The 27,223-nt window shown below is 35.0% G+C and overlaps 1 protein-coding gene across 4 annotated transcripts in view; it reads left to right on the forward strand.

Moving 5' to 3' along the window:
- The window catches only part of LOC150095098 (HEAT repeat-containing protein 5B), a 665,516-nt gene that overhangs the window by 147,487 nt on the left and 490,806 nt on the right, over positions 1 to 27,223 (forward strand). For all 4 annotated transcript variants that reach the window (XM_090410861.1, XM_090410863.1, XM_090410862.1 and 1 more), the window contains exons 8-9: positions 2,459 to 2,705; positions 18,276 to 18,428. In XM_090410861.1, coding sequence (XP_090266987.1) covers positions 2,459 to 2,705; positions 18,276 to 18,428 — 400 coding nt within the window. The remainder of the gene's footprint in view (positions 1 to 2,458; positions 2,706 to 18,275; positions 18,429 to 27,223) is intronic.

Consider the following 27,223-nt stretch of genomic DNA (forward strand, 5'->3'; position numbering starts at 1 on the left):
GTATGTAAAGAATGAAGGTTTCAAGATGTACTCGTAAATGAAATTAAACAGAATGCAATGGAGCAACTCAAAGCTGTTTGTTTAGAACAGTTCCAGAAATACTTCCATAAGTGGGGGAAAATGCTGGGAATGTTGTATTGCATAGAATATTTCAAAGAGGATATTACTATAGTTCATAAGCTTTTGTATGTATTTGAAATAAATTAAGTCCTGTAACTTTTCGAACAGACCTGATATAATACTTAGCTCACCTACTTACTGTACTGATTGCGCAACAGGGCTGTTGCCTTTCATAAATAGAATTCATTCAGAAATAACCCAAAAATCATTATCTCAATTCTTGAAAAAACATAATTAGATATTTAAAAAAATGAATTTGATTTGTTTATAGAAACTGTTACAGTAGTGGTAATGTAAAACAAAGTATATGAAATTTTACAAGATATATTGTAAAATTTTGGCTAGTTGATCAGAAGATAAAGAGGAAGAGTTCATATATATATATATATATATATATATATATATATATATATATGAATATATATGTTAAAGAGATACGAAGCTATTTTAAACCTGGTTTTACTCCATTTCCCAAGTAAGCAAACAGACAAACAAGTCAAGTTTGCGCCCGCAAGTGTTGCAAGTCTAGCCGATCCTACACGTAGTGCAAGACCAAGACAACTCATGGTAAAAGTAGAATAAGCTCTGATCACTAATCTTAATATTTACCCTTAATGCAAAACACATCTCCTGGAGGAGATGTATGATGTTTTGTATTAAAGGCAAGGGGGGGCCACTACCCAGACCGGTTTCGACCTTTATTGAGGTCTCATCAGTGGGAGCCAAGCTAGAAATACCAAGATTTTAGTAATACAGAGCTTATAAGTATTTTACTAGAACAAGTTACCATAATAAATATGGGTAGAACAAGTTACCATAATAAATATGGGTATAATAAATGTTAACATTTATTATACCCAAGGTAAAATACTTTCTACATATATATATACAGGGTGTTCGGGATAAATTTGACAGTTTCGTAAGGAAAAAGAAAATCTTCTTTGTATCTATTAAATTTAATGAATTGACAAAAAAACATTACAGGCAGAGTTAATTACAATACTATCAACAAGATTTACTCAAAATAACCACCATTAGCATCGATCACAGCTTCAATTCTGCTTCGGAACCTCGAACAAGCTGATGCTACAGTCTCCCTGGGAAGGGCCGCAAAAACTGTTTTAATTTTATCCATTAACTGGGCTTTTGTATTACTGGAAGTGCGATTGGTGTCTTTTTCAACTGCGCCCCATACAAAATAATCCATGGGGTTAAGGTCTGGGGAGTTTGGAGGCCAAACATTTGGACTGGTGAAGTCGTAGAAATTTTCAGACAACCATTTTTGACTTTTCCCAGAGGTGTGGCAAGGTGCCGAATCCTGCTGCCATACATACGGCCTACCATTGGCTACCCTTGTTATCCAGGGCTTGACTACAGTTAGCAACTCCACGAACAAAGCCCGAATTCCAATGCCAGGGTTCTTCAACACCTGTTCCTGCAGATTTGCGAGGAATTCTGCTGTACGAACGCAATCAGATCGTCTGCTAGGGATCTTTCTTCTTGCTACATCCTCGTAGTCACCATTGCAAGTCTCTAGTTCATGCCTGATTGTTTTTACTGTATTCAGGGAGCATTGGGCAGCAGTCGTAATATCCTTATTTTGATGGCGGGCACGAATCATCATGATACAAGTTATTCTCTTCCATGATTCAGGTGGGTTCCAGCTATCCATCCTTTCTGACATCTTGTATATGAATGAAGAAGGGTCCAAACTTTTAAATGAAGAGAAGTGTGTGTTAATACATGTAACTTACGGAAAAATATAATTAATTATAAATATGTCAAATTTATCCCGAACACCCTGTATATATATATATATATATATATAAGTTGATTAAGGGGGTTTATAGGATTGATGTGGATAAAATTCAGTATTTGTTCAGATTGAGTAAGAGTGTGGTTAGCAAGGGAGTGAGGACTAAATTTTTTGCTTAGAGAGTTTTGAATGAGCAGAATGTCAGTTGCATGTGCTTTGATGGTGAATGATTTCAAGGTAAAATATGACAGGTATTGATAATTAATATTTTGGAAATGGACCTCGTGATGAGTCTATGGACTCCTTGGAGATGCCAGTATATAATAATAGTATTTTCTCTGTAATTATCATATTACAGAGAATTAATGTTCCTAAAAAATTTCTTTTACAGAGAAATAATCCAGTATTAAATAATGAAGGTGTAATCATCCTTTTCACTATTTTTATGACATTGAATAACTCATAAGTTAGTTATACTTTTACAGTCACAGCTCTAAATTAAATCATTTAAGAAATTCTTTTTAAAATACTGTTTATATTTTTTCCTCCCAAAATTGTGAGGATTTATTTATATATTTTAAGGCATATGTTGTTCTTGTTCAACAACTGGGAGGTCTTTGGTTGGAAAGCAATCTAAATGTCCTTTTAACTCATCTTCTGGAATTGGTGGCCAGCCCTCGTGCATCATCTACTCATGTTGATGCAGTTTATAGCCGTAAATGTATTACATTTATTCTTCATTCTGTGTTGGGTAAATTATTAGGAGAAAAGGCCCAAGCAGCAGCTTGCAAAGAATTAATTCGCATTATCATTAAGCATGTTAACGAAGGTAAGTTTTTGAAGAATTTCTGTTTTTTGCAATAAATATATTTTTATAATTCTATTATGATTTTAATTTGTTTATAACTAAACTCATAAAATTGTAAATTAAAAGAATGCCATCGATTTCTTCCTTTTATTGGTTTGGTAACCTTGCTTCATCTTTTACAGATTGGTTTTTATAAACCTTTGTTTCTTTGGTTTATTTTATTTATTTATTCTACAACTGCTTTCAAGTTTATTACCAATCTTTTAAAGCTCTTTTTAAATCTTAACCTTACTTGAGATACATGGTCAATGTATCCCATGAAAATGTATTAATAGAATATAATAAGCAGTAAAAAAAATAATATCATCCATGGGCTTTCAAAATCTTTACTACATTTTTTTAAATACAATTGTTTTTGCTGTCAAATATAATTATAAAGGATAATAAAATGTTTGGAGCAGTTTAAAGTTTATTAGAAACTGCATAATATCTATTTATAATTATACATAAGGATATTTAAAAGAAAATTATTTTCTTGAGATATATTTGGACAAGGTAGTTTGCACTGACTTTTGTTTCTTTTTCTGCATGTACATATTGTGGTAACAGCTCATGGCTTTGTCTACATTTTGTTGGATGTGCATCACTGTGATCAAGATTACAAAGTTGCCTTGTTCAGTCTAAAATCACATGCGATTTTTGTTTTCTTATCACCACACTCATATCTTTTAACTCAAGGTTTTAATCTAAATTGGTAACTTTTCAATTCTTTTTATCATTGGCACTTTCACTCTCGTTTTTCATAGTCAGTGTTGAAGGATAATTTTTTAATGCACAAATATATATATAGAGCAGTCCTTCCCCCTTCCAGACACACTTATTTAATGGTGGCTTGAATTTAATGCTTAGTATGCTCACAATATATAACTTCCTTACTGTCCTCTTCCGTCGGGGACTGGTCGAGTCTTCCGTGTTTCCACAACAGCCTCCAGGAGTCTCAGTTTCTTGTGTGGCTGGTGAGCTGTCTATATGTTTATAATCCGAAATTGACTTTTATTGATGTTATCAGTTTAGTTCTTGGTCTTCCTTTTTTTCTTTTAATCTTGCACAGAGCAAGATTGGGTAACCTTTTTGATGGCATTCTCTTGACATCTTGAAGTCCATTGAAGTTGTCTTCTTTTGATCTTTTCTATTAATGAGTCTGTATATTTTAAGTCTTGTCTTACAGTTTCATTTGTTTTCTTTTCTGTCCATTTTGTTTTATTTATTTTTCTGAGACATTTCTTCTCGAAAGCCTCCAGCTTTCATATCTCTGTCTTCTTGAGTTTCCAATTTCAAATTTCTGAAGCCTATAGCACAGTGGGTATTATACTTGCATTATATAATTTTATTTTTAGAGGTTTGGAAATTTTATTATTTTTTCCAGATTTTACCTATCTTATTAAATGATGACCATGCAGTTGATATTCTATGTTTAATAATGGTCATGGTATCTAAGTGTTCTGTTATTACTGTTCCTAAATAGTTGAATTGTTTTACCTTTCAATTGTTGATCCATTCAAGGAGAAGTTTACTTTTTCTTAATTTTTTTCCAATTATCAAGATTTTTGTTTAATCTGTATTTATGGTCAGTCATGCTGTATTCTTTAGCTGTATTGTTTAGTTTGGTTATTAGGTTCGTCATTTTTTCCTTTTGTGTCTGCTATCATTACAATGTCATCTGCATATTTTATGTTATTAAGGTTATAACCATTTAGATTGACACCTTTTTCTCCTCCAAGGCTTGGTTAACCATATCATCTAGTCAGTGGTTCTTAACCTGGGGGGGGTGCAAGAAAGCATTTCCAGGGGTGCGAGAGAAGTTTCTAAATTTTGACCCAGATTCGATGGACGACAGCTATTTAATAATCTTATTGAAATACGAGCCAATGTACGTATTCAAATGGAATTTGAAAAACTGGACTTAGAACAATTCTGGTGTACACAGTTAGAACCTTATCCACATCTGGCAAAAGCAGCATCGCAGACAGTTTTACTACTTGCCACCACCTACCTGTGTGAAATGGGATTTTCATCAATTTTGCACATAAAAACAAAAGCCAGAAATCGCTTAAAATGCAGGTGATGACTTACGCGTGGCTCTTTCAAAAAAGGAGCCTCGCTTCAAAAGTATTATTATGAATAAACAACAACAACATAGCCATTAAAAATTGAGATATTGTTTTGTATGTATATGTAAATGTATGTGTTTATTTTTCAGTAAATAAATTATCTTTCAATAGATGTAATTTCTTAAATAAAGAAATAGAAACACATTTTTCAAGGGGGGGGGGTGCGAGAACTTATTTTTAGATTCAAGGGGGTGCCGATCGCTAAAAAGGTTAAGACCCATTGCTCTAGGTAGATGTTAAAAAGGTATGGGGAGATGGGACAATGGGACATCCTTGGGCTACTCCTTTACTGATGTTTATTTTATCTGTTGTTATACTGTTGAATTTAATTATTGCTTCTGTGAAACTATAATATTTTTCTAAGAAGTCTAGGGTATCTTCATCAATTTGTTTCTGTTTTAATATTCTTAATAAAGTGTTTATTGAGTCAGATGCCTGTTTAAAATCTATAAAACACTAATAGATATTTTTATTATATTCCCAGTATAATTCTGCTAGTCTTTGTATTATGAAGATCTAATCCAATGTGGAGCAATTCTTTCTGAAGCCTGCCTGTTCTTCACTAAGAATGATCTCATATGTGCTTTTTATTCTGTTCTGTAATACTCTTGTAAATATTTTATAAGCATGGTTAAGTAATGTGATTGGTCTGTAATTTTTACAATTTTTCCTATCATGTTTCTTGTAAATCGGTATGATAATTCCTGTTCTCCAATCTTATGGTATTTCTCCTGATTTAATGATTTTGTTGAAAAGTGTGATAAAGAATTTTAAAGTTGTTTGCTTTCTTTCTTTCCAGAGTTCTGATGGAATTTAGTCTATCCCTGGTGCTTTGTCAGATTTCATTTGCTTTAAAGCATTCTCCATTTCCAATGGAAGGATCATTAAGGCATCATGTCTTGAGTTAGTGTGGGGCTTTGTTATTAGATAGTTATTGCTTTCATACTTAAAGGTTTCTTGGTAGTGTTCCATCCATATTGCTTTTATCGCATTTGGATTTCCTGTTTCCTTGCCCTGATGGTTAATCATTGTTAAAGGTGGTGGTGAAAAGTTTTTTGTAATTTCTTTAATTGAGTTATGCTGTTTATATGCCTCATTGCATTTTTTGCTTTTTTGTTTAGCCAATTTTCTTTAGCCTGTCTGCAGAGTTTATCAATTTCATTTTTGAGTTGTTTGTATTTCTTCTTATTTTCTTCCGAGGTATGTCTGTTTATTTTTGTTTTTAGTTTTCTTTTTTCTTAATATTTTCCTAAAATTTCAGATGTTATCCATTTATTATTGGGTCGCTTATAAATTCTTAAAGTTTCCCTTGCTGAGTTAATTAATATATCTTTTCCTGATTTCCAAAGGATTTTGGTTTCATCTGTTTGAGTCCTATTTATTTCTTCAGTTTTCCTAATGTAGTCTAATCTTATTTGGTTATTTTTTAACTTTTCCATGTGGAGTTTATCAATTCTCTTTCTTTTATAGTTGACTTTGAATTTTATCCACATTGTTGCAGAGAGGAGTTCATGGTCTGTATCCAGCTCTAGGCTTTTGAGTGTTCTTATGTTTTTGATTGAGATTTTCCATTTATTTCTAATTAGGATACAATTAGGATACAATATTTCTAATTAGGATACAATCTATATAATTTCGTATTTCTCTATCTGGTGAGGTCCAGGTATATTTAAAACTAGGTCTATGGTAAAACATTGTGTTTGAGATGACAATGTTGTTTTCTTTGCAGAAATTGAGCATAGTTCCCCCCCCCCCTTCATTTTTGGTTCCAATTCCAAATTTCCCCATTACATCTTTTAGCTCTTCTCTGAAAGCTCCGATCTTAGTGTTGAAATCTCCGCTTATGAATAAGATGTCTCTGTTTGTATTATATATACGAACAGAGATAGTTAGTATTATCTATTTCTTTTTTGAGATTGTTGTAGAATAGTTCGATGTCTTCTTCATCGTGACTTGCATCTGCTGCATAAATCTGAATAACCTTTATGTGTAGTCCTTTTTCTTTGGCTTTTAGTCTAAATTCCTGTTATTCTGGATGAGATAGGCTTAATATCTATTATACTTGCAGTAAGATTTTATTTCATTAGAATTGCAACTCCTTCTCTATGTACATTGTCTCTTCTTCCCGAATAGAATAATTTACCCTCTGGTATGTTTAGGCATCCTTCTCTTGTCCAGTGAGTTTCTGAGATTCCTGTAATATCCCACTTTATCCTTTTTCAGATTCTCTTGTAGAATTTGGAGTTTTCCTGCTTTGTATAGAGATCTGATATTTACAGTAGCTATATACTTATCACATTTTGCTGATCACATAGAAGATTTCTCACCAACACATGTGAGGCTCGTGTTGGCACGTTGGCTGCTCCGTACGCGGCAGTGTGAGATGTATTCCTGGTAATCATGTAATCCATGGAAGTTTTTGACACTTTAGTGTGGCCGGCTTGTCAGTCCTCTGCCACACCGTTTGGTCTGTGGCTTATTCTTTATTCAGAGCAACCTGTTGGGGCTTCTCTCTGTTGGATCATACATCCTGGCTTTGAATCCGCCATCTTGTTGGAACGTTATTTTTATTTAAATTATCCGTTTTTATTTGTTTGATGCTGATCTGAATATAGAGAAATTTATATTATCCTGCACCACCATATATTCAGACTAGTCTATATAATATAGAGGAATCAATCATCAACTAACTTTTGCAATCTCATTTTATACAGGCTGAGGTTAATATTATCATTTAAGGCTTCCGCAAGGTCCGATAAACTTTGAGCAGTGCAATGAAAGAAAATCAGGCAAACACCAAATTGAAATCAATAAAGCAAAACATTTAATGCAATTATATAACATGTACATTAAGTATAACTTTGAAAACAAGATAATGCAAATCAACTTAGTTCAAGTATTCATAATAAACATAAAACATTAGGCATCAGACATCCAGCTATCAATTCTACATTCTTCCGAATAATTAAAATGGTTTTCACAGTTCAATGTTACAGAATCTTACAGTAAATACTCCTATAGTAGAACTCCCTAATTCTCTCATAGTCAACAAGCACTTAATTTGATTATGAGGCAGTTATCACTTCAAGGGGGGAAACACTTTTAAGTTCCATACTTCGGCTATTTTTAGTAGAACGCCACATTTAAAGTTAAGATATATCAGGCGGAGCTAACTCTTATTTCTTCACGCTGGAATATAAAAAAATTGGACTGCTGTTACCGGGTTATATCCTTTACACATTAGATTCACTATAGGCACATTTAAAACTGAAGTTAACTATCACTTTGAAGTAACACTATTCAAATGGAATCTTCACTATATAACTGAAATATTAAACATAGAGCTTCACAAGTCTTGAAGCACTCTTTTTAGGTAATCTACTTAATCCTTGTTTTCTTCTTTGCATTAAATTCAGCTTTGCACTATTCTTCATCAAAACAATTGGAATTTGTTGTAATTTTAGAATTCCGTATAAATATGCCTAATTGCCTATTAATTTCCTGGTTCCTTGCTAATCTATTTACGGCATATCCAAATCCCTTTACTGCCACCCGTTACTTTACTCCTTGCTGTCCTGAATGCTTCCTCCCTTGTTTACCTTCGTTCTCCAATTAAATACGTTCATTCTTCCTGTCAAAATCTGGTTCTAGCTAGTTCAGCTTATATCAGTTTCTTCTCCCTTTGAATACTGTAGCTCACGCTCCAGGTATGCGCTATCTAAAATTAACTCTGTTTCCTTGACAACAGCCAATCAAATCCAATCAGAAGAATTACATAAAATTACCATCTCTTTCAGAAATACAAATAATGAAATAATCCATAGTTCATATAAATCACATTCAATCATAATAAACACAAATTCTATAACATACATGCACAGCTTCTTATAATATTATTATATAATAAAGTAAATTAAAAGAATATTTTTATACAGAGCCTTTTTATTACCATTACATTACTTAAGATTATATTATTAAATAATAATAAACAGAATTCAAGACAATTATATATTAATAACACACTATAAGCAAGAGACAAATAATAAACAATATTTACAAGTCTTGCCTTTGACAGAGAGGATTATGTTGGATTCTGAAAGAAGTATTAACAAATTTTATTTCTCTTCATTTAGAATCCAACACCTCATCTGCCATCCAAGGGACATGCCTGGTAGGAGTCTGGTCTCCTTCCAAGGTATATACACTATCTATCAATAATTGCCCAGACACTTTAGCAATTTAGAATTCATACCAGCAGGCAAACCCTAATATTGGGTATGCCCTTCACCCTTTGAGGGAAGCTTTCCACCAATGTGCAACAGACATCAGGTGGAATTTGTCTCCATTCCTTCATCAAAGCAGCACTGAGTTCAGCGAAAGATTGAGGATGTGCTGCTCAATCGCCTCTCCAATTCGTCCTACGGGTATTCAGTGAAGTTGAGGTCAGGACTCTGCACAGGCCAGGGCAGTCATTTAACACCGATCTCTTGATATCATTCCATAACAACTTCAGCTTTGTGGTATGGGGCATTGCTGTCTTGATATTAACACAAGTGTTCCATAAAAACTCCACAGCGTAGACAGCACCTGATTATCCAGAATATCAAGCTACTAAACTGCCTTCATGGAACCAAGTCAAAGACAAGTGGTCCCACTCTAAACCAGCTGAGTGCACCCCCACACCATTGCTCCTCCACCACCAAACTCTACTGTCGGTACAACACACTGTGGTAACAAGCATTCACCAGGCTGCCTCCACACCTATCTCTGCCATCAGACTGGAAACAGGTGAACCTTGATTCATCGCTCCAGAGTACCTTTTTCCACTGGTCAGTTTTGTCCAGTTTACATGTTCTTTGCACCAAGTCAGATGAGCCACCTTGTTCATGTTGTGATGTTTACATGTTTGCTTGTGTGCCACTGCTTTTCCATAAAAACCCAGTAAATGAAGTTCTTTTTTTTTTTTTTTTTGTACAGTATTAGTGCTCACCATGGTGTTACTGGCACTCTGCAACTCATAACAGATTGTTATGAGTTGCATTATAGTCATAACTGGCTATAATTGTCTGTGCCAATTATAGCCGGTTTTTGCATGCCACTCATTTTAACACCCTCTTGTCCCTGTCATTCATTTTCGGCAGCCGCTCTGGGTGTTTTCTGTACTAGTGATGCCAGAATGTCTCCATTTGTTGATCACATTGCCAACTGTTGATTTTGGATGCTCCAGTTGACTAGCAATGGCACATATGGACATGCCACCAATGTGATGACTGACGATGATACCTCTCGAAGTCACTGAGTTCACATAGTGTTGCTATACCATCTGTATTCTACTACTATGATGAAATACTGCTTTCTACTATCTGTACATTGGTTTTTATGTTATTACCAAACCTGGAATGTTCTATAACTTCAAATGACAGTGGTGTCCAGACAATTATTGGTAGATAGTGTATGCATGCATGTTCATCTTTTGCCACAATAACTGGAGTTTATGTTGCTTATGAAGTTGTGTGCATCATTTATTATAAAAATTATAAAATGTTTATAATTATGAAATTGTAAACAGCTCTCAGTTGCTTTTTTCAGCATGTTATTAGAAACCATGTAAAGTGAAAAATTCCTGTATTCTTTGTTTCTTTAAATGTATTACAAATACACCACCATTGTTGTTTGTTTGGAGTCATTAAACTTCACTTTAAGTTTAAAAAAAAAAGCCATGCTTACTTAACTGAAATAGAAATTACAAAGAAATTTGAGATTTCCAAAACTAGCAAGTTCTTCTTTTATTTTATTTATTTATTTTTACTTTTTGCAAGTTCCCTCTTAGTTTATTATTTTAAGTTTTATTTAATACTTATTTTAGGCAGTTAGATTCCCAGCAAATTGATATACTTCTATATATATATAAAGTAAAAATATTTGTTAGACCTATAAGTACTTATCAGTGTTACTAATTGAGATACTCTAAATTTTTTAAAGCATTGCTAATTTTTCTTTATGAAAAACATTAACCTGTATCAAAAAATAATACCGCAGCATAACTGTTAAATTCCTGATATTGCAGTATGGAGGATGAGATTTACATTTATGATCCAGAGATATTATATCATAATCTTCATCCTCAAACATGGCAAGTTTCGATGGAATTTCAATTTTTCTCAACCAACCAGATCAAAAGCATTGAGAGTTCTTTTGATCTAGTTGTTTCAGCCATAGGCATGATCAAGAATATAATAAATTTAGTTTAATCCTTTATTGATCAAGAAAGAGTGGAAATAGGGCAGAGATAGATACAAGAGTAGTGTTAAGACTAATGCAGTGAATTATAGACCAGTATTTCTGGAAAAAAAAAATGGTGATTAAGATTTTGGGAAAAGTGGTCTGAATTCAAGATTGAATGGTAAGGAATAATTGATGTACTAGCTTTGTTAAGGAAAAGACTTGATCATAAAATATGAGAATTGGATAAGGGAAATGGATACCATATAAGTCATTGCTTTTTAATTTATCATTTGCAGTAATGAAAGATATTGAAGCATGATATCCAGTTGATTGCCTCTGATGAATCTATGTACAGAATATGAAGAGATTGAGATATGGAGTCCTTTGTAAGAGGAATGTGAATAGACGGATGCTGTAGGCAAACGATGTCCACAGCTCTAGTGAATTTTGCCAAATGTGGGGTTATGCATTTTGAATTGGAATAAATTCCAAGTTGTGTATATTATATTCATTGACTTATGCTTCACAAAACTGATGAAGCCAGAGATCTGGGAAGTGATGAGCAGGGAAAGTTTGAAGTTCTAGGACCCTTTTGCAATTGTGATTTCAAAAGAAACACACAGGGTTGCCATAATGCCAAGGACACTAGTGGTAGGTATAAGAAAGTTGCTGCATTTCATTATAATAGGCCATGATATCACTGTATATGATTGATTCTGTGGAGAAGAGAAAAGTGGGGATAGTATTAAAATATGTAATTAAGATTTGCAACTGTGGAATATTGACTATGATGGGATGGTCTACAAACATTGGTGAATAGGTGAAGGAGGGAGGAGAATATAATAGGGACATACAAATTATTAAAAGGATTTTATTGGATGGATGTAAATAAAAATTTTCAGTAAATAAGCAGGAAGCAAAAGGACAAGTGGGAGTATTCTAGAAGTTGAGGTGTGGTATGGTCCTGTTTGGGTTGAGTGAGTCCTATGAGGAATCCATTATCTCCATGGAGGCACCTGTTTAACAAAACAATGAAATATAACATTTCAAATTTGTATGATATATATTGATAAATAGAAAGTATCCTAATACAGATAATATTTGGAAATCCTGGATATAAATATTTCTCTGTAGCACCTTTTATTATAGTCATATCATCTTCATCTCTTACTGTAGCAAGCTCGTTGTGCAAAGAAATAATTTGTTAGTGGAAGGTTTACTTACTGCTTTTAAAATTTTATATCATTGTTGCTATGGAAAGGGTTGGGTGGGGACCTTGGTAGAGACATTTGAATAGTTTGTTATAGTGAGTTTGCTATTATTATTGTTCCGGGAAACTCCAAGGAGTCGACAGACTCATCGAGGGAGGCCCTAACATCATGTCTGGAACAACTATTCAACATTCACACAGTATCTATCATATCTTGCCTTGAACTCATTCACGGTCGTAGCACCCACAACAGACTCTGGAAGCTTATTCCACTCATTCACCACTCTCCAAGTAAAAAACCTAGCTCTAACACCCTTGTCAACCATGCTCTTGCCCAGCTTCCATGCATGGCCCCTAGTCCTCCCACCACCAGTCATATTTTCAAAAATATCTTCTGGATCAATCTTATAAAAACCCTTCAGTAATTTGAATGTCTCAATCATATCACCCCTCCTTCGCCTATCGTCCAATTTCTGCAACCCACAAATCCTCAACCTATTCTCATAAGGTTCGTCTCAATCATATCACCCCTCCTTCGCCTATCGTCCAATTTCTGCAACCCACAAATCCTCAACCTATTCTCATAAGGTTCATTCCACAGTCCTGCTATCATCTTGGTCACTCGTCTCTGGACCCTCTCCACTTCATCCCCATCACGAAGAAACCCTGGTGCCCATAACTGGGCACAGAAGTCCAGATGGGGTCTTATCAAGGCTCGATACAGAGGAACAACAACTTGTTTGTCTCTGCATGTTAAAGTATTTTTCATAAGCCAAGTGATTTGGTGAGCTGTTTTAGTCACTTTTGCAATGTGCCCGCTAAACTTCAACTCCCTATCCACCAGCACTCCCAAATCCCTGGCCTCATCAATCTCCTGGAGTATGGTTCCACCAATGCGATATACTGCTGCTGTTCTTTTCACCCCAAAGTGCATAACCTTACACTTTGCCACATTAAACTGACATTCATTTTTCCTAGCCCAGTCCTCCAAACTATCCAAATCATCCTGTAAAATTTTGACATCCTGTGCACTCACAATTGCTCTACCCAACTTTGCATCATCAGCAAACAAGTGAACACTTCCTCTCAAATCCTTTCCTATATCATTGATGAACAAATTGAAAAGCAGTGGTCCAAGAACAGAGCCCTGAGGCACTCCACTAGTCACAAGACGTCTTTTTGACTCCACTCCTGAATAAACCACTCTCTGGTATCTCTCCTTCAACCACCCTCCTATCCATCTTACCAACCCTATATATCTATCCCCATCTGCTCCAGTTTACTGATTAGGGTTCCATGTGGTATCCTATCAAAGGCCTTGGCAAGGTCCAGTAGTATCACTGTAAACCCATTACCCCTATCCAGTTCAGCCGTCACTGTGTTATAAAACGTGAGCAAGTTACTGAGGCATGATCTACCCTTCACAAAACCATGTTGTCCCCCATACAATATCCCATTTTCATCTATCCAATCCTGTATTCTTTTCTTGACTAATTTCTCTAAGACCTTGACAATGATTCCTGATATGCTAATCGGCCGGTAATTTACAACAGCAGTCTTGGAACCACCTTTATGCAGTGGAACTATTTTCCCCTCCTTCCACCGGCTCAGGACTAACACGGACCCTAGACTCAAATTAAACAAAATGGTCAAGGGTACTGACAATTCTTTAGCTGCTTCTCGTACTACACGAGCTGGTATACCATCCAATCCCACAGATGTATTGACATTGAGGTTATGCAATAGACTACTCACCTCCACTTCATTCACCACAATTCCCATATAATCTACTGGTTTATTCGTTTCTGCAATGTCACCACCTGGATGATATATTCTTGCAAAGTGCTCACTCAATAATTCAGCTATCTCAACTGATTCAGTTACCTCCCTACCATCGGCATTCTTTAAAATCATTCTGCCATGTACATTTTTCGTTTTACTTGCTACATATCTAAAAAAACTGTTTAGGATTCTCTTTAGCCTGCATGGCCAATGTTCTTTCGTAATCCTTTTTTGCTTTTCTTACCACACTCGTCACCCTTCTGGCCTGCGCTTTATACCGTTCATGTGCCTGCCGGTCATCTTTCTCCGTAAATTCCCTCCATAGTTGTTTCTTTTTTTGCAGCTCAAGCTTAATGGTGTTATTCATCCATTTAACCCCTACTTGATTTATTATTCAGACTCTAGGTATACAGTCAGCCATTGCTTCATGCAAGCACTTCCTAACTACCTCCCATGCACTATCATCTTCTAGTCCTTGCAGTTGTACATGCCATGGCACTGAGCCAATCAAACTCCTAAGCTTGTCATACTTTCCCGCCCGATAATTCCACATGTACCCTGTCTTAATTGAAAATTCTACACCTTTAGCCACCAGCAAAAGTTGAGCTGTATCAAACTTAATGTTTCATGTTCTCTTTCAGATTTGTCCTTTTTATCCTCATTATGTAGTCACCAAATTACTTCAAATTATCAAATTTCTACACTGAACTGGATGTGGAATTCAACATTTGTTCAATCAGCTTAGTATGAGAATATGATATAGAAGGTTCATAATTTTTTTTTTCTTTGGGGCACTTAAGGATCAGAGCTGAACAACTGGGAGGTACTTCTACAACCTTTTAACAAATGGGGAGAACTACCTCTGCGAACAAACTAAGCAGTAGTGTTCCACAGGGTTCTCCGTACCACACCACTGTAGGATCCAGTTGTTCAATTTATTTGTTAATGAGATGTCACAAGGATTGATAAGGATCTTCAGTTATTTGCTGTTTATAACGTTGGTAAGAGTTATAAGGAGTGAGCTGATCAACTTTTTAGCATGGATAAATGAGTAGGTTTAATGTTAACATGTGTAAGGTGTATCATCTTTGGAGTGCAGAGGCTTTGGTGGAACTGTGCTCCAGGACTTGAACAAGTTTCAAGATCAGAGGTGATCACTGATAGTGTCCTGAATTTCAGAGAGCACATTACAAGTGTTGCAAAGCTACTTGTCATCATGTTCCTTATCATAGCAGAATTGCTGATAAGTAGGGGTAAGGACATGGCTGTGCTACTACATGAAATGTAAGCACACAAGGACTGTTGTACTCATATTTGGTCATGTTATTTCCAATCTGATGTGGAAACTATGGAGAGTGCCCAGAGATGAGCAACTAAGACAATATTAGGAACTTGATATTGGTTATAGGGAGAAGTTTAGGAAATGTAAATTGCAGAGTACATTGGATAGATGGAAAAGGGGTGATATGATAGGGCATTTCAGTTAGTGAGGGAATATTACTTGATTAATACCATACAGATTAAACATAGTGTGAAAGACAAGAGGAGTGAGACTATCCCTAACAGCGGTGAAGAGTGAGGTAAGAAGTAATTATTTTTAATGGAAAGTTGTGTGTTGAATGCTAGGAGCATAAAGAAATTGAAGATTCAACATAATATTGCTTGCTGAGTGAAACTTTCCACAATGGACATGTTCACTTCATAGAAGTTTATCTCCTACATCTTAAATTCACACTGGGCTGTTAACTCCCATCTGTCAACTTGTTGGTGAACCATTGCAGTGGACTAGAACTGTGCAACTCATTAATGAACCATTGAAATCTAGTGCTACCATCACCAAGTTTCTCCATCTGTCTCAATCATAGGCTTCACCTAGAGTAAAGTGTTTATCCAATTGTTCTAGTTCTTTCATCACCACATCCATCTAGCTTTCTTGTTGTCTTCTATCAGGTCTTTTCAAGTCAGTTTTATTTGTATACCCTATTGGTTCAACTGGTCTGGTCTTCTACCTCCTGAATATAGTCAAATTACTTGTTTATCTTACTTCTTATAAATGATAGAATGTTAGGCCTTTAAAACAAGTTTCCTAATATCTCATAGTCTTCCTTCATATAATTCAGTATTTTGATTTTAAAATGATCCATAAATCTTTCTCACTACCTTTCTTTCAAATGTCTCTGTTTTGAAAGTTTATCTGCTTTGTTGTTGACCATGATTCACAACTGTAGGTTAATATCCGGTATAGATGACTTAGTTTTTCTTTCGATTTTAGGAATTGTAAGATTGCAAAATATCCACAATTGGTATTCTCAGCTCTCTCTTGATGCATGTCATGTTAATGTTGACTGCTGGATATTTAAAATTATCCGCTTGATCCAAAGATAGTTTTCAACAATATAGTTGGATTGGTCTTGTTAGATCCATGACATGTACATATATCTAGCTTTCATGGTTTATGACAAGATCCATATACTTACTTGTCTTAAATTAGATGTAGTTTGTATAACATTCTGATGAAAGTTTCCAAGGATAATGCTGTCATCATCATGAGTCGGTAGAATGTTCTTCCCATTCATTTCCATCATTCTTCTTTGTTCATTTATGTCTCCAATTACTTTTCCAGTGCTGAGTTGAATAGGGCTAGTGAGTGAGCATCTTTTTGGTGAAGACCAGATTTTATTTCTAAAATTTGTTAAATATTCCATGTAGAAAACATACTTTGCAGAGGGTATAATGATTACATTTGTGTATCATATTTTTATACTTTTTATTTTTACATATTTATATATATATAAATAAAAGTATAGAAATCCTGCCGTGGGCATGGATGTTTGTGATTGTCTGTGAAAGTGGTAAATGGCGTTGGTGTTAGGTGATGAAGGTTGGTGGAGTAGTGAGATGAAGAGTTGTAGAGTAGATGCCCTCCCTCGATGAGTCTTTGGACTCCCTAGAGGTGTAATGTAATAATAATATATATATATATATATATATAAAAGCATATTTATATACTTTATATAGTTCATACTGATATATGTCAAATTCGTAATCTACAAATACCAGATGCAATTCTTTATTAAATTTCTTTTTCTGTCTAATACCAGAATGTGCAAATATGACCATTTGTCAATTTTCCCTTGCAGAAGCCACAGCAATAGTCTTCAATGGTGTTTGAAGCATATTCATTATTTTCCAGATCAGTGTACATAGTATCTTGTAGCAAGTGCCCAAGAGGGATATATCTGCACAATTACTAGTAATCATGAGACCTCCTTTTTAAAAAATGGGGCAAAACATGGGGCTATATTTCAGTTGTCTGGGATTTCTTCTTTTTATTGCAATATTAGCTTAAATTCATATATTTAAGCTAAGGGTAATTCTCAGATTTGCAGTTTTATTTTCACTACCTGACATGTTCTTTTTTAATATTTTAATAGTATTCTGAATTTCAGTCAGAGATGGTTCCTCAATTGTGAGTTCAACATTTTATTCTGAACATTGTACCTCAGGTGTAAGGTTTCCATCTGCTGATGATGATTTATTTAGTAGTTTTAATGTATTGTTTGAATCCCTCAACAATTTCTCTTTCTTGGGTAATTAAGTTTCCTTGGTTGTTTGTATTTGAGTTAGTGGTTTATATCCTCCTAAGTATCCTGCTGCATCTGAAGAACCTCTTTGAGTTATTTGTATTATTTTTTAAATTTCTGCATTAATTTTTTTTCTCTGTCAGCCTTTTTTCTCAACCTGACAGTTTTACTAGTTATATTTCTGCAGCTAACATAGTTCTCACTCTTCTTTGGTGATGGGTCCTCTTTTGAACATCATCTCATTGCTGTTTTACATGCATTATTTAGCTGTTTTTCTCTCTGTTTGTGAACTAAAGAGTTTCTTCTGCATGGTGAGTAATATTTTTGATTCTGATCAGAAAATTTTCTTATAATTTCAAATAGGAAATAGTGAAGATAATAATTATTTTTCTCTTAAAGTTATATATTATGGTAAGGTGCAATTTGCAGGTTACCTCTGCAAATTGCACCAGATTCTATTCCACAAAATAGAATTTCACTTTCTCTTCCTCTATTAATGAATTTCCTGGATTTAAGTTTGATAATTTTTATGTTGTTTTTTTAATAAAGTCATCAAAAACCATTCAGAATAATTTTAATTTTCATAAAGTTTGACACAAATTGCTTTATATTTTATCAGATTCAGCAACAGAAGCTGCAGGTAGTGGTAAAGATAGTCAACAAGAAGCTGCCCTTAGTCAACATGTCCTGGTTTGTGCATTGCAAGAATTGGGATCGTTAGTTGAAGTTTTGGATACTACTGCGACATTAGTGATCTGTGATCCTTCTGTTGGTAGGTGTGGAAATTTAGTTCTGTATCATTCAGCAGACTAATTTTTAAACAGTAATTTCAATTTTATATTACATTACTGTTATGACCTCGGCAACTCAAACCTAATAGCTTGGCATCATTTCAAATCTCTGTGTTTTCTCTCTTTCTTTTTTTTTTTTTTCCTTTTTTTTTTCTTTTTCTTTTTTTTTTTTTCAAATGCCAGAACCTTACCACTATAGTCCAAAGCCTTTATGAGATCCCCTTTCCCACTGTCATCTGCAACCTGCAGGAAAGTGCTGACTTTTATGAAACTATGTATTTTTTGTATGAATGAAGTATTTTTGTATTTCCTAGCATGAATGAAGGGACAGATAATTTAACTCAATCTGTATGAGTCATGAAAATTGCTACATGTAGCACAAACAGATAGTGCAGAATAGATTATTTCTCTTTAAATTTCAAATTTTCACACCAAGCAATTCCTCACCTCTGCATTATGAAGATATTTTGGCATTCTGGAGCTGGCTCATGAGCTGATTTTTTAAATTTTCAAGAATTTTTCAAACTGGTTGTTAAACTGACAATGGCTATAAGCCATAGAGTGGCATACACTTCAATCTACAATGGCTACTGGCATTTGAGTGATAAGATTGTATATGGTGATGCAGAAAATTCAGACTGAGAAAGTGCATATCCAGACATCTCTTGTGCTTTCTTTCCCTCTTCCCCATAGAATTGAGCAGGTTTGTTGAAAAATAATATTCCTGTAAAATTGCTTTCTCCACTAGCAGTTTTACAGGAATATTATTTTTCAACAAACCCACTCGTTTCTAGAAACTCAAAGATTTTGCATTTCTCTAGAATTATCGTGAGGCAAAATTAAGTTGATGTTTGCTTCATTTAAATCTTTTTAAGATATCAAATTTTGAAAATTGAACTCATTTAGGTGTTTATGTCCATGCGATTAGCCTAGTGGTATGCGCTTCGCAACCATATGCCTGGGGGAGGAGTGTCCTAGGTTTGATTCCTGTCGATGACATGAGGAGCTTAAGGATCTTCCTCAGCCAAGTTAGCTGGTCTTGGGCGTGGACAGCAGGGTTTTTTCCACCATTTTTTCTGGGGTTTTTCATCCTGCAAGCAGGCAAACCGGCCCCATGAACACACAGGCTACAGTCATAGGATATAGTATGACAAGGAAGACGATGGGAAACCACCTTGCTCATAATCATTTCCCTAGTATGGTAGTATATAGCTACTCCCACCAGCCATATGGCTGAGGGAATAGAATAGGTGTTTATTTTCCATGGATGGCAAGGACACCCTCTGCTCACACAGCATTGCATAAAGTGGAGTAAAGTTTGCTATTCTGCTCCATGTCAAATGTGAGGATTAATTCTATATATATATATATATATATATATATATATATAATAAATTTAGTTTAATCCTTTATCCAAGTGTGAAAGGAAAAGGAGATTTTAGAACAGAGGATGGAATAAGAATAATTTACTCAGGAGGGGAAGAGCAACATCAAGCAGGTGTTGGAATAATATTGAATAAATGAGTGGCAGGATGTGTGGAAGGCTACTGGCAAATCTCAGACAGAGTTTTAGTGGTAAAGTTGAAAGCAAAACCAAGAAATATTCTACTTATCCAGATATATTTACCTACTTGTGATTATGAGGATGAGAAGGTAGAGAGAGTTTATGGCGATATAGAACAGAGCTTGAAATGTAAAGAAACAAAAGATATAATTATAATACAAGGCGATATGAATGCAAAAATCGGAAGAGGAAGGGAGGAAGATATTGTTGGGATATTTGGATTGGGAGTGAGAAATGAAAGAGGAGATATGTTGTTGAATTTCTGTAGAAAGCATGATTTAGCAATTATGAACACTTGGTTTAAGAAACATCCAAGAAGACTGTACACATAGAAAGCCCCACGGGAGGATATAAATAGTAGAAGAAATCAGATCGATTATATTTTGATAAACGAAAGATATCGAAACATTATAAAAGATGTGACAACATATCCAGGAGCAGACTGTGATACAGATCACATATTGTTGTCAACTAAGATAAGGATTAATCTAAAAAAGGTAACTACAGGGAAATGGAACAAATCATGGAACATGGAGCGGCTGAAGATACCAAGTACGGCGAATGAATTCTCAAAGAAAGTAGAGGAAGAAATGAACGAGAGAAATATACAAGAAAATGATGATGCAAGTGAAAAATGGAAGATTCTGAAGGAAAGCATAATTACTGCTACAGAATTACATTTAGCTAAAAAAGAGGAGGAAAGAGAGAAAAGAAAGAAACCATGGATGACGGAAAATATTTTGAGGAAAATAACACAAAGAAGAATGTTAGTTAATAGTAAAACAGAGGAGAAAAAAAAGCAGTATAAAGACTTGAGTAGGGAGATACAAAGAGAGATAAGAAGGAAAAAGGAAGAGTGGTTAGATGAAATAAGTAAAGATACAACAGCAAAGGCAGAAAGAAAGGACAAAAAGGTGTTTATAAAAACATTAATATGATGTCAGGAAGGAGAAAGATGCTAAGGACTGGAGCAATCAAGAATGAAAGAGGTGAAATTCTGATAGAAAAAGAGAAGATATTACAGAGATGGGAAGAATATGTAAATAAACTTTACGAAGACAGGGAAAGAGGAGAAAATCAAAGGAAAGAACATAGTGGGCAGAGACTGTGCATCATGAGGGAGGAATTGAATATAGCAATTCAAAAGATGAAAGAAGGAAAATCCCCTGGAATAGATGGTATACAGATAGAACTTATAAGGAATATAGGTGAAAAAGGTATGGAAGTGTTATGGCAAATTATTAACGGAATTTATGAAGGACAAGAATTACCGGAGGAGTTTAGAAGATCAATTTTTATCCCCATTCCAAAAAAGACGGGAGTTTTAGACTGTAACAATTTTAGAACGATAAGTCTTATAACTCACACAGCAAAAATTCTGGTGCAAATAATTTTAGAGAGAATTAGGAATAAAATAGAAAAAGAAGAAATGAATGAGGAACAGTTTGGATTCAGAACCAACAGAGGAACTAGAGAAGCTATAACTTGTCTAAGAATTATTGGGGAGAAAACACTAAACCATGGTGGAAAGTTGTTTTTGGAATTTCTAGATTTTGAAAAGGCATTTTATACAGTGAAACATGAAAGGCTTTTTGACATTCTAGAAAATACTGATATTGACTCTTATGATTTGGAAATTTTAAAGAGATTATATTGGTCACAAATAGCGTCAGTGTGTGTAAATGGAGAGGAAACAGGAGAATTCCCGGTGGAGAGAGGAGTCAGACAAGGATGCAAGTTATCGCCATTATTGTTTAACTTTTATAGTGAACAAATGTTTAGAGAGGCACTTGAGGATGTAGAAGAAGGAATAAAAATAAACGGAAGAATCATTAATAACTTAAGATATGCGGACGATGTAGTAGTGATGGCAGAAAGTGAAAATGGGTTACAACAAATTATTCAAAGAATTGAAAACTCTTGTAAAGAGTATGGACTAAGAATTAACACAAAAAAGACCAAGATAATGATAATGGGTAGAAAAATAGGAGATAATGTAAAAATAAGATGTGGAGGAAAGATTTTAGAAGAAGTGGAAAGATTTTTATATTTAGGTAGCTGGATCTCAGAGAAAGGAACTTCAGAGTTGGACATTAGAAATAGAATAGGCAAAGCTAAATCAGCATTTATGGAAATGAAGAGAATTTTAATAAACAAGAACACTAAAATAGGTGTTAGAATTGGAATAGTTAAAGCAACAGTTTGGAGTATTGCAAGTTATGGAAGTGAGTCATGGACACTAAGAAAGAGAGATAAGGAAAGAATTAATGCATTGGAAATATGATGTTATAGAAAGATGGAAAAGATTAGCTATACAGAAAGAATATCAAATCAAGAAGTAAAGACGAGTTGGGATGGAAAGAACACTGTTAAAGAATATTATGCAAAGAAAGACTAGATTTGCAGGACATCTTCTGAGAGGTTCTTCAGGACACCTGACAAGAACTATATTACAAGGGATATTTGAGGGGAAGAGAAGACATGGAAGACCAACTAGAGAGTAGTTTAATGACATCGTGGAATGAACTGGTTTAAGAATGATGGAAGCAACAGACAGAGAGAAATGGAGAAAAGCTTCTCATCTGCTGCAACCCTCTTGCTAGAGGATGCTACCGGATGATGACGACCAAGTGTGAGCAAACAAAAGTTTGTGTCTGAAAATAACTTCAGGACTGGGGTAAGGTAGTACAACACTGGACAACTTGTAGCAAAGGTAGACCAAGCTAACATCACTCCTATCTCAGTATCTCCCATAATACAAAACACATCTCTTTGTGGATATGTATAATGTTATGCGTTAAGGGAAGTGCGACTACCCTGACTAGTTTCGACCTTTACTGAGATCTTTTCAGTGGGAGCCAGGCCCAGAAGTGGAGATACCAGGCAGAAGCAATAGCGAGATCATCTTTACCTATAAGAGTTGCCAAAAGGTGTGCCACCTATTTATTAAATTACTTTGGATATAGAGAAAGATGTTGAAAGTTTATTTTTCACTTGGTTAGACTATATAAATTTAGTTTAATCCTTCATGTGTGAGGAAACAAAGTTTGCGCCTGAAAATATCTTCAGGACTTGGGTAAGGTAGTACAACACCGGGCAACTCGTAGCAAAGGTGGACCAAGCTAACATCACTCCTATCTCAGTATCTCCCATAATTCAAAACACATCTCCTTGCGGATATGTATAATGTTATGCATTAAGGGAAGGGGCACTACTCAGACTAGTTTCGACCTTTATTGAGGTCTCTTCAGTGGGAGCTTGGTTAGCTTGGTCCACCTTTGCTACGAGTTGCAAGGTGTTGTACTACCTTACCCCAGTCCTGAAGATATTTTCAGGCACAAACTTTGTTTGCTCACACTTGAATAAAGGATTAAACTAAATTTATTATAGTCTAACCAAGTGAAAAATAAACTTTCAACATCTTTCTCTAAATCCAGAGTAATTTAATAAAAAGGTGGCACACCTTTTGGCAACTCCTATAGATAAAGATAACCTCGCTATTGCTTCTGCCTGGGATCTCCACTTCTGGGCCTGGTTCCCACTGAAGAGACCTCAATAAAGGTCGAAACTAGTCTGGGTAGTGGCCCTTCCTTTAATGCATAACATTATACATATCCGCAAGGAGATGTGTTTTGCATTATGGGAGATACTGAGATAAGAGTGATGTTAGCTTGGTCCACCTTTGCTGCAAGTTGCCTGGTGTTGTACTACCTTGCCCCAGTCCTGAAGATATTTTCAGGCGCAAACTTTGTTTGCTCACACTTGGATAAAGGATTAAACTAAATTTATTTTAGTCTAACCAAGTGAAAAATAAACTTTCTATATATATATATATATACAGGGTGTTCGGGATAAATTTGACAGTTTCGTAAGGAAAAAGAAAATCTTCTTTGTATCTATTAAATTTAATGAATTGACAAAAAAACATTACAGGCAGAGTTAATTACAATACTATCAACAAGATTTACTCAAAATAACCACCATTAGCATCGATCACAGCTTCAATTCTGCTTCGGAACCTCGAACAAGCTGATGCTACAGTCTCCCTGGGAAGGGCCGCAAAAACTGTTTTAATTTTATCCATTAACTGGGCTTTTGTATTACTGGAAGTGCGATTGGTGTCTTTTTCAACTGCGCCCCATACAAAATAATCCATGGGGTTAAGGTCTGGGGAGTTTGGAGGCCAAACATTTGGACTGGTGAAGTCGTAGAAATTTTCAGACAACCATTTTTGACTTTTCCCAGAGGTGTGGCAAGGGGCCAAATCCTGCTGCCATACATACGGCCTACCATTGGCTACCCTTGTTATCCAGGGCTTGACTACAGTTAGCAACTCCACGAACAAAGCCCGAATTCCAATGCCAGGGTTCTTCAACACCTATTCCTGCAGATTTGCGAGGAATTCTGCTGTACGAACGGAATCAGATCGTCTGCTAGGGATCTTTCTTCTTGCTACATCCTCGTAGTCACCATTGCAAGTCTCTAGTTCATGCCTGATTGTTTTTACTGTATTCAGGGAGCATTGGGCAGCAGTCGTAATATCCTTATTTTGATGGCGGGCACGAATCATCATGATACAAGTTATTCTCTTCCATGATTCAGGTGGGTTCCAGCTATCCATCCTTTCTGACATCTTGTATATGAATGAAGAAGGGTCCAAACTTTTAAATGAAGAGAAGTGTGTGTTAATACATGTAACTTACGGAAAAATATAATTAATTATAAATATGTCAAATTTATCCCGAACACCCTGTATATATTTTTTTTTTTTTTAACTAGAGAGCATTCTAAAATATGCTATTTGAAAGCATGAATTTTTTTTTTTTTTTTTTTTTACAAGGTGATATGGATAGGCATTTAGAAAAAAAATGCAACTAGAAAATATAAATAAGCTGGGTAGCAAACCTCAACATGTGTACTACGTGACTCTGCCTGAGTAGAGGAAGTCATAACCATCTAGAGGATATGTTGTTTATTATTTTAACGGACTTTAGTCTTTGTGTTGCTGCTACAATTTTGTTTAAGTACACCATGTTGTTTTAGTCTCGCGTATTGTGACAAACAGTGTTTTTGTGCTCTGAAGATGCTGGTTATAATACCAGCGAAATATCAGCATCAAGTTAATAAATTAATTATTTACTTAGTTTCTGTGTTCTATTATACTGTTAAAATAATAAACAACATGTTCGAAGAACACATAAGTCTGTCCACACATCTAGAGGATAACAATGGTGATCAACACTAGAAATGTGCAGTTTTCACAGTTTGATATCTTTGCAAAACCTGCTGAGCATCAAAAATTTTTTTTGTTGTTCTTTCATTGTTTTCAGAGTACAGGAATTGCTTCTTATGAAAATTTAGAAATTTCCAGTGAAATTATCTGTTGCTGCACTAATGCCTCAGTTGCAACTGTTGCATCGTCATCATTCTTTGAATAACATGTAAAATGTTTTAATTATCTGATAAAAAAAAACAAAAAAAACAGTGACAATATTACATTCAAAAGCATTATGAAGACCTTTCTAAAATGCTCTGGGAAGCATTTTGCAATATTTTCTTTCTAAAAAAGAAAAAAAACTTAAATGTGATGATTCCAGTTTATGTCATTGTTGAGAATGTGAAGGCTTTCTGTGGCACTCATGCTGGAGTCATTGTATAGGAGGAGGAGTTAATAATAAAATTTCTTCAGTTTTCTTTTAGAAGAATAGAAATGTCAGTGTTATGCAGTACTCATCTATGTATGTAGTTATTCTTAGAAATATCATGTCAGCTTCACTGTTCTCTTAGTGATAATAGAATTAACTGTGTAATAGTGAAGTTCACACATAGCAATGACATTTACACAATAGTACTGCTAAAATGCAAAGTAACATTATGTACCAAAGGTATGATTTTTATTTTAACACAATTCATGTAGTATATTTTGCTGTAAAAAAAAATGCATTTCTGTTCTCCTTACCATGATATCCAGAATCTGGATGTTGCATGGCATGGAGATTCACTGATTATATCATGTGCTAGACAACTGGATGATAGAAACATGTTTTCTTTTTCAAATCTGTGATGTGACTGAGGTTGTGAGATTACAAGCTGTTTGTAGGTATAAACTGAGGTGGGGGGGGAGATACATGAGGGATGATGTGAAAATTTCACTGAAAGTAGTGACAAAGACATGTAAGAGTTAGGTTATATGTTTATAGCACACTATGACAGAAGCAAGTTGACAAGAAAGACTGAGATAAAAAATGAGTCATTGTGGAGGTCGTGCATGAAGAATGGCATGCAGTATATAAATGTGTAGAGCAAGATTTGAGAAAAAGTAATTGCATCATGGAATAAATTGTATCTAAATGGGCTTGGTGACATTTGGAGAGATGGCTGATCTGTGGCTGCTTGAATGAGAAATATTAGGGTGAGATCTTGAACGGTTGAATACAGATACATTTATGCTGATGTGATCTATAGGACATTGAGAGTAATTAGAAGAAAAAAAGAAAATGATATGAATGTAGTATCTCAAGTCACTGACCAGAATGGAATAATCATTAAAGGATGCATTAAGATATTGCAGTACTGTTTACTAATGCCAAGAGCATCAGGAATAAGGGGAGAAAAGTTTCTAATATAAGGCAGTTTGAACTTTTTTTTTTATGTTGAGCCCATACACAAGAGGTTGGCTAATCAACCTATAGTACATTAGTACCATGTATAGGGGTAGTGGGTTGGGAATGGAGAAGCTGTTTACATTTTATTTAAAAGCCTGTAATATTCCTTGGGCAATACATAAGGGGGAAGATTGTTCCACAATATAGCAGATAGAATGAATTTCCTCCTGCTTCATTCCTGAAGGAGGAGGAAAAGAAACTTGTTCTGTGGGTTTCAAGGTGTGCTGTGAAGGGATGTTTGGTGGCAGCTGCATGTATTCCAATGGACTTAGCATCAATAATTCCCCACTCAGTACTATTTCATATGAACATTTGCAATTGAAATATTTATAGAATACACATTATAGAAACCAAATGCCTATGCAAAAGTGGAAGGAGTGAGTTGGTTAGAGATGTTATATTAATCAATCTAATTGCCCTCCTCTGTATTGAGTTGAGCATTTCGAGGGAGCTCTTAGGGCCTCACACTAAATATGAAAGCAGTATTCCAATAGCTTGGCAGATTTGTAATTTCTATAAGGTTAACAGCTTTTCAAATGTGAAGTAA

Source organism: Typopeltis vanoorti, chromosome 21 (genome assembly GCF_054136105.1).
Source record: "Typopeltis vanoorti isolate ZY-2024b chromosome 21, IOZ_Tvanoo_1.0, whole genome shotgun sequence".
NCBI classification, from domain to species: domain Eukaryota; kingdom Metazoa; phylum Arthropoda; class Arachnida; order Uropygi; family Thelyphonidae; genus Typopeltis; species Typopeltis vanoorti.